General features: G+C 37.5%; 1 protein-coding gene across 1 annotated transcript in view; it reads left to right on the forward strand.

Moving 5' to 3' along the window:
* Positions 1 to 8,520, forward strand: part of LOC107293183 (gamma-aminobutyric acid receptor subunit alpha-4-like) — a gene marked incomplete at its 3' end in the record, with an annotated part of 47,726 nt that extends 39,206 nt beyond the window's left edge. The window contains exons 3-6 of the mRNA XM_015822326.1: positions 5,992 to 6,059; positions 7,763 to 7,983; positions 8,076 to 8,158; positions 8,377 to 8,520. Of these exons, the coding sequence (XP_015677812.1) occupies positions 5,992 to 6,059; positions 7,763 to 7,983; positions 8,076 to 8,158; positions 8,377 to 8,520 (516 nt within the window). The remainder of the gene's footprint in view (positions 1 to 5,991; positions 6,060 to 7,762; positions 7,984 to 8,075; positions 8,159 to 8,376) is intronic.
* Between the last annotated feature and the right edge of the window lie 285 nt (positions 8,521 to 8,805).

An 8,805-nucleotide genomic window follows, 5' to 3' on the forward strand; every position in this document is an offset into this window, starting at 1 on the left:
TTCTCATTAGGTGGCCAAAGTATTTGAGTTTCAACTTCAGGATCTGGCCTTCTAAAGAGCAGTTGGGGTTGATCTCTTCTAGGACTGACTGGTTTGAACGCCTTGCAGTCCAAGGGACTCGCAGGAGTCTTCTCCAGCACCATAGTTCAAAGGCCTCAATTCTTTGTCGCTCAGCCTTTCTTATGGTCCAACTTTCACATCCATATATTGCAACTGGGAAAACCATGGCCTTGACTATACGCACTTTTGTTGGCAGGGTGATTCTCTGCTTTTTAGTATGCTGTCTAGATTTGCCATAGCTTTCCTCCCCAGGAGCAAGCGTCTTTTAATTTCTTGGCTGCAGTCCCCATCTGAGGTGATCTTGGAGCCCAGGAAAATAAAATCTGTCATTACCTCCATTTCTTCCCAATCTATTTGCCAGGAATTGAGAGGGCCGGATGCCATGATTTTGGTTTTCTTAATATTGAGTTTCAAGCCAACTTTTGCACTCTCTTTCTTCACCCGCATCAAGAGGCTCTTTAGTTCCTCTTCACTTTCTGCCATTAGAGTGGTATCATCTGCATATCTTTTTCCATAATTAAGTCCTAGTATTCCTAACAAAAACAGTTCTGGCTTAAATTCTATCTGTATTTTAGTCATCTTTTCCAGCCATATATGAATCTTAAACCAAAACTTCTTAGCGCTAGGACAGTGGTTCTCAACCTGTGGGTCGGGACCCCATTTGGGGTCGATCGACCTTTTCACAGGGGTCACCAAGAAAGGCTGTACACCATTTTTTTATCCGCCATTTTTTTTGCCCGCCATTTTTCCCCCTTTTCCGGCAGGTGCCTTACCTCCTTTGGGCTGGGCCAGCTGGTGGTCGGCCTACTCCGTCTCTGCCGCTTGCCAGCTATGCCTCGGCCAGTGCAGGGGGCGGAACCACGCATGCGCAGCGCTCCCGGGCAGGGAAAGTCCTCGACTTACGACCGGTTTAGTCCTCGACTTATGACCGGTTTAGTCCTCGACTTACGACCGGTTGGGGTCGCGGCATTAAAAAGGTTGAGAACCACTGCGCTAGGACATACCCACTAGATATGATAGTAGTACCTGGTTTTTGTTTACATTTCCAACAGTTATTTGATACATTTTAAAACATTTTCGCTAATCTAACTGGTATCATATGCCATCTATAAAACATTTTATATACATTTTCTTTGTATGAGGCTGCTTTAGTAGGTTTGATGTTTCTATCCCAAAGCTTTTGCCAATCTTCTAGATCTATAGAATATCCAAAGAATTTTGCCCAAACTATCATTGTTTCTTTTACTTTTCTTCTTCCATCTTCCAGTTTAGGAGGAATTTATAGAGTTTCTTAATTAAATTTTCATCTGTTTTCAAAAGTATTTTATCAAATTGTATCTGTTCTTTATAAAATCCCATTGACTTTGCATCTTTTTCATATCTTGTTTGAATTTGCAAATAAGGCCACCATGCTAAGTCAATACCTTGTTGTTGAAGGTCTTGCCTGTCTTTAAGTTTTCCGTTCTTATCCAAAATGTCTTTATAGGTAACAAGTCTGTCATAATTAATTAAATTTGGGTAAGTGAACGCTTCCATTGTTGAAAGCCACTCAGGTATTTTAGTATAAATTTTTTGTTTAATTCTCTCCCATTCTAGCAAAAGTACATTCCTTATAGCGTGGTTTTGAAAATATTTGTGTACTTTATTTTTCCCATACCACAGGAAAGCATGCCAACCCAATTGTAAGTCATGTCCCACTAAGTAGAGAAGTCTTATTTCTCAACATTATCCATTCTTTAAGCCAAAGCAAAATGGCTGCTTGGTAATAAAGTCTCCAGTCTGGGAGTCCAAATCCTCCACTATCTTTAGCTTCTTGTAACATTTTAATTTTAATTCGTGCTTTTTTCCCTTGCCATATAAATCTCAATATTATTGCATTTAAATCATCAAAAAAATTCTTTCCCAGTTTTACAGGAACTGTTTGAAATAGAAAAAATAGCTTCGGTAGGATACTCATCTTCACTGTTGCTATTCTTCCTAACAATGACAGTTGAAGATTTTTCCACTTTTCCAAGTCTATTTTGATTTGTTTCAATAATCTTTCATAATTATCTTCTTTTAATGTTGTGTATTTTGATGTTAAGTGGATACCTAGGTATTTGACTTTTTTGACTATTTGGAGATTTGTCTTTTTTACAAATTGGGTTTTCTGTTTATCTGTTAGGTTTTTTGTTAATACCTTAGTTTTTTCCCTGTTTATTTTCAAACCGGCCACTTCTCTGAATTTCTCTATTTTCTGCAAAAGTTTAGTAGATGTTTCTAGTGGCTCCTCCAAAATGAAAACCAAGTCATCTGCAAAGGCTTGTAGTTTATATTTCTGATCTTTTATCTCCAATCCTTTGATTTCCATATCCTGCCTAATATTTCTAGTCAATACTTCCAATGTGAGGATAAATAACACGGGAGATAATGGACATCCCTGTCTTGTGCCTTTTTTGATATCAAAACTTTCTGTATAATCTCCATTTAGAAGTATCCTTGCTGTTTGCTGTTTGTTTATTATAGATTGCTTGAATTGCATTTATAAAATTTTCGCCGAAATCCATTTCCATCAGCTGTTGGAACATAAATTGCCAATTTAAGTTGTCAAAAGCTTTTTGTGCGTCAAGAAATATCAGTGCCATCTGTTTCCCTGGTTGGTTTTCGTAGTATTCCAAAACATTTAAAATAATCCTTAAATTGCTCTTATCTGTCTCTTAGGCAAAAAGCCATTTTGATCTGTGTGGATAAATTCAATCAGAAATTTCTTCATTCTTTCTGCCATTATTGAAGCAAAGATTTTATAGTCCACATTTAATAACGATATTGGTCTATAGTTTTTTATTTGTGTAGAGTCAGTGTCTTCTTTAGGTATCAAGGTGATATTAGCTTCAGTCCACGGGTTTGCTATTTTTATCTCTGAGAAAATGTCATTGTACAGTTCCTTCAAAATTGGACTTAGTGTGTCTTGTAGAGCTACATAGAATTCTGCAGGAAGTCCATCAGGACCCGGAGTCTTGTCCTTCTTTTGCCTTTTTATAGCTTCTGTAATCTCCATCATTGATATTTTCTCGTTTAATATATTTCAAATGTTCTCTGGGACTTTTGGGAGATCAGTTCCTTTTAAATAATCCTGTATTCCCTCTTTGGAAACCACCTCTGCCTTATAGAGTGTCTCATAATAAGCCTTAGTAATTTTTTTAATTGTGTCATTGTGGAAGTGTAGCTCACCTTTTGAGTCTTGTAGTTTATTTATCATTCTTTTTTCTTTTTCTTTCTTCAGTCTATATGCTAACCATCTTCCCGGTTTATTAGCATTTTCAAAAAAGTTCTGTTTAGATCGTTTGATCTGCTGTGCCATTATATCCATCTCAGTTAGGTTTAATTTATGTTTTATTAATTCCATTTGTGTCTTCAAAATCTTTTTTTGTGGGTCAATTTGTAACTCAGATTCTAATTTTTTAAGTTCTTCTTTCAACTTTAGCTGCAATTGTTTCTTTTCTTTATTCTTTTTAGTAACATAAGTTATGGCCAAACCTCTAAAATATGCTTTAGCCGTATCCCACACATTTTGGAGAGAGGTTTCTTCTTTATTTAAAAAAAAATTCCATTTCCTCCGTTGCTAATTGTAGAAAATCTTTTTCTTTCAATATAGATTTATTCAGCGACCATCTTACGTTTTTTCCTAGTTCCTTTCCAGGTCATTTTAATTGGATTGTGGTCTGCCCAAATAGTAGTTTCTATTTCAACCTCTTGTATTATAGTTTTTAAGTCATAAGATGTCCATATCATATCAATTCTTGACCAAGATTTGTGCCTATTTGAATAGAACATATATTGTGATTTTCCTGGGTTCATCTCTCTCCATATATCTTGAATGGACAGTTCTTCTTTCATTTTTAAAAAGGTCTTGGGTAAAATGTTTCCCCCTTTTTTGCCTTGTTTATGGCTTTTATAGTCCCAAGTTGTATCAACTATTGCATTAAAGTCTCCCAGTATACAAATGTTTTGGTAGTTTAAGTCCACTATTTTATTATGTAATTGATGATAAAATTGGTCTTGCTTATCATTGGGTGCATATATTGCAACCATCAGTATCTGTTTTTGATTCCACGTAATTTCCACCATTAATATTCTGCCTTCTTCATCTACATAAACTTGTTTTGGATTCATCTTTTCTTTTATATAAACAGCTATACTCTTTTCTTTTGAAGTGCCAGGGAGAAGTAAAGCTTACCCATTTTTGGTTGTTCTAAGATTCTAGAATGTTGTCTCTTGATGTGTGTCTCTTGCAGACAAGTTATGTCCTTTTTTAACATTTGTAGTCTAGTAAAAGTTTTTCTTCTCTTTGAAGGAGAATTCAAACCACTTATATTTATTGAAAAGATTCCAACCTCCTCCATGACTTCAATTATATCTGGACCTCAATCTTCTAGGGGAGCTTATCTTCCTCTGGTCTCTCAGTCTTGTTCCTTCCTCTAAATGGTTCTTTTTAAGTTTTTCCTCCTCCACTTGTTTAGGCGCTCCTACAACACTCGCTTCCCCTTGTTTCTTGGGTTCGGATTCGCCTTTTTCCAAAAAGGCTCTGTGGTTGTTGACAAATTCCTCTGCTTTGAGTGGGGTATCCAATCTGTATCCTCTGTCCACCTGCTGAGGTCTGCCCCAGGGTGAGCCTTGGTAGAGGCTTCTCCCCAGCACTTTGCTTCCTCCTGGTCACTACCTTGTGCAGACATTCCTTGCACACTCCCCATGGTATAGATAAGTACTTCTCTGAATTGACCACTATTGCAAATTCTGCCTAATGTAAACACTTGCCCCAGTTGGCCCTCTCAGGAAAGAATGACTCTTGACACCATGTGCTTAATCTAAAGAACTTTCCTGAGAGATAGTGGTTGCAATAAGGTCAGGTTGAATCTAACGATCCCGCGCAAAGCACCAAGCTATTCTTCCCATTCAAAAACCCAACCCCCTAACCAGTCCACCAGCAGCCAATACATTGCTGCAAGGTTGTTTTGAGAGTGCTGAGGTACAGGACAGATAACGGGTCATCCTCAGGGCACAGCGACCTTGGAGTAAGGCTGGAACCGGCTGGGAGGGAGTCCATCCCATCTCCAAAGATAATCTCCCTAAGGTTACAGCAGAAGAGAAAGCATGAAAAGAATGCTCCCTGGAGCCTCCCCTCCCCCTCCCCCCTCCAACAGAATGGCAGGGCACCCAAAAGGAGACCTGACATGAAGTTCCATGCAATAGTTAAAAAAACTTCAAATGTTTCTGCTAATTCTGCTAATTCAACTCTAATGGTCTGAATTATATGGTATAAGCCCTGGTGGTGCATTGGTTAGAAGGCAGTATTGCAGGCTAACTGTGCCCACATCCTGGAATTTGATATTGATGGGCTCAACATCCTTCTGAGGTCAGTAAAATGAGGACCCAGGTTGCTGAGGGTAATATGCTGACATTGTAAACCATTCAAAGAGTGCTGTAAAGCACTATGGAACAGTATATAAATGCTGTTGCTATTGCTAATGTAATTCGGTTTTTAAACATAGAGCAAGTGATAGAAGAACTTATTGTAGATAAATAATTTGCATAAGGAGATATTTTAAAAATAGAGTAGTACAATTTATTTTCTCTTGTTTGAAGTAGTATGGAATTAGGTTTTTATGCATATACTATATATTCTCTTATCCATGTCAGTGGGAAATGGAGCACTACAAAACTGTATATGAATTGTATTTGCATAAACAAACGAAATTATATAAAGGTATATGGAAATCCATATTATACAAGAATCTGTAAATACAGCTGCCACATGTTAGTGCTTCATTTTCCTAAAATGAGGCCAATGAATTGTTCCTGTAAGTCTTAGCATTACTGGTCTGCATAATTTTTTCCTAGTTTTTGATGTGAAACAATTCAATTCTCCTTGGTTACTTTCTTTTTATACATTAGGTCCTGTTACTGAAGTCAAAACAGATATCTATGTCACAAGTTTTGGACCTGTTTCTGATGTAGAAATGGTAAGTTTGAGTATTTTGGTAGGCTTAAGGAGGGAAAAAAATTAAAGCTAGTACTAAGTAGGTGACTAAATGAAGGGCTTTGGGATTCACCTGTTATTCATGTAAAAAATTACCAGATTACCAATAGCTTATTTTCAGGCTTTATTACATGTGGCTATGACAGCTTCTATTCTGGTCTTTCCATATTTTAAAAAAGAAAAAAACCTCAAAAAAATTGGCATGGTAGGGATGGGTGCTTGACTGAAGTCAGTCAGGATATGATGAATATACTACAACAGTGATGGTGAATCTTTTAGAGACCAAGGGCCCAAAAACCGCCCCCACCTCCCTGCCTGCCCTGCTCCGCTTCCCACCCCACCCCACCCAGTCTGACCCCACCCCACCCCCCGAGCTACCCACCTCCAAGGATCGCTGCAGCAGATTGCCCAGGTGGCCCAGCAGCACCATGGCGGCCATGGTCTCAGCCCATGCCCTGTAGCATCATCTGCATGTGATGGGGTGTGAGGGCGGAGTCTTGTCCCCACTGTCCGGCTGCCATGTCTTTGGCTGCGCTGCTCCACATGGGCCGCGCTCAGGGGCGATTCTCCTCCAGTGGGGCTGCTGGTGAGAAGGGGCTGTGGGAGGAGGTGGGGCAGGGCCGACGGCACGCGTGCCACAGAGAAGGCTCTGAGTTCCGCCTCTGGCACGCATGCCATAGGTTCGCCACCAAGTGAAATCATCCCATTTGCCTGGGAGGAAAGGCAAGAAATAGCATCAACACTGATCCTATGTCCCAGTTCCTTGATATTTAGTTCAGAAACACCTCTGAATTTTCCAATTATACCACACATTACATATATATGTAAGCAATTATCTTGCAATAACAGTTTTAAAAGAATAATAAAGGATAAACTGAAATTTTTAGAAATTGAATTCTACACAATGCATTTTTATTTTATTTTTATTTTATTCAGTTTTGACACTTGCAGGACATTGCAATAGTTGTATAACCATCCCCAGATAGAAATAGAAATGGTGCCCAGAACTATATGATTGAAAACACCCCCACACATGTATTTTAAGACAGGAGAGGGTCTTGATTAGGTGATTATGGCCACCATCTTGATTTTTTTTAAGACTTCTTGTGAATGTCCCAATGCAGGGGTCTTCTCTATTGAGCAATATGCCTAGATGCTGAGGGCCCACTTAAAATGATTCTGCATGATTTACAAACTTCCATATCTATCTTAAATATAAATGGTGGTGAAGTCAGAAGACTTACTATTTTGTGGAAAATCTGTCCTCGCTTTTTGTTTAACCCAATGATGTTTTTACTGGTTGCAATTCAATAACATTTCTTTCATTTGTTTGCTATAAGCATACAGTACAGTATATTCCCAGTGTAAATTTTAATCATTTGTAGAAAAAAACAAAATAGCATGGACACAAAATCATTAACATATGTTAGTCAATTAATCATTTTGTTTCCAGTCGTGAACAAATTTAATTACATACTTCTTGCCATTCTATTAGATTACACTAATTATTTTTGATTTAGTATGTTTAATAATTTATATAACTAATGTAGAAAATTAAAGTATTAAAATGTTTATAGTTCTGTCAAATTGATAGTGTTTAGGGAATTTATAGTTTCCTATCATTGATTTGTCGGTGAAATACATGTACTGTATAACATTATTTCATTTGCTTCCCAATTATTGTAGGAATACACAATGGATGTTTTCTTTCGTCAGACATGGGTAGACAAGAGATTAAAATATGATGGTCCCATTGAAATTCTAAGATTAAACAACTTGATGGTTAACAAAGTGTGGACCCCAGATACTTTCTTTCGAAATGGAAAAAAATCTGTGTCTCATAACATGACAGCCCCAAATAAACTATTTAGAATTATGAGAAATGGCACCATTCTCTATACAATGAGGTAACTGCTTTATATATTCTGTACTTTTACATGATTTATTAATTGCTGATGTACTATCCGATGTCAGGACTAATTTTACATGGTTCCTATAGGCTCACCATAAGTGCCGAGTGTCCCATGAGATTGGTGGACTTCCCAATGGATGGACATGCTTGTCCGCTAAAATTTGGAAGCTGTAAGTCCCCGTTATGACATTTTACTTATGGTACTAAAGCTTCATTTTTGTTCTTGTTGTAAGAAACAGGTCAGAGAATAGCTAGAGGCTTATGTCTTTGTCAAAAAAGAAAGCTGGTGTCCCTGAAAGCAACATGAATGCTTTCAATGGGTTTTAAGATAAGTTCTTAAGACTAATGTCCTGTCCATTAATTTTTTTTCTAAATATATCTTGTTCAGATGCATATCCAAAGAGTGAAATGATCTACACCTGGACAAAAGGGCCAAAACATTCAGTGGAAGTCCCTGAAGAGTCTTCCAGTTTAGTTCAATATGACCTGCTTGGACATACAGCATCTACTGACACAATTAAATCCATCACAGGTAAGATTCTTCCAAGTTTAGATAAACTTGCTTGTTCTTTGCTGGGTAATTCTTTAGGAGGCAAAGTGAAAATGATTGAAAAGGCAATTAAAAACATGGGAGTTTGTAACAAGTGGCATGTTTCATAACTGTTTGTCAATACTAATCATTATTTGTGACTTAGTACAACAAAAATCTGCAGGTGGCCCAAATAAATTCATATTAAAAAGCTGCTAGAGCAAATGTATCAAGTATAACCATTATTACTGTTTGTGATGGTTTTAAAAATCATGTTTGAATAAAGCA

Source organism: Protobothrops mucrosquamatus, unplaced genomic scaffold (genome assembly GCF_001527695.2).
Source record: "Protobothrops mucrosquamatus isolate PMUCROS unplaced genomic scaffold, P.Mucros_1.0 scaffold1525, whole genome shotgun sequence".
In the NCBI taxonomy this organism is placed as follows: Eukaryota; Metazoa; Chordata; class Lepidosauria; order Squamata; family Viperidae; genus Protobothrops; species Protobothrops mucrosquamatus.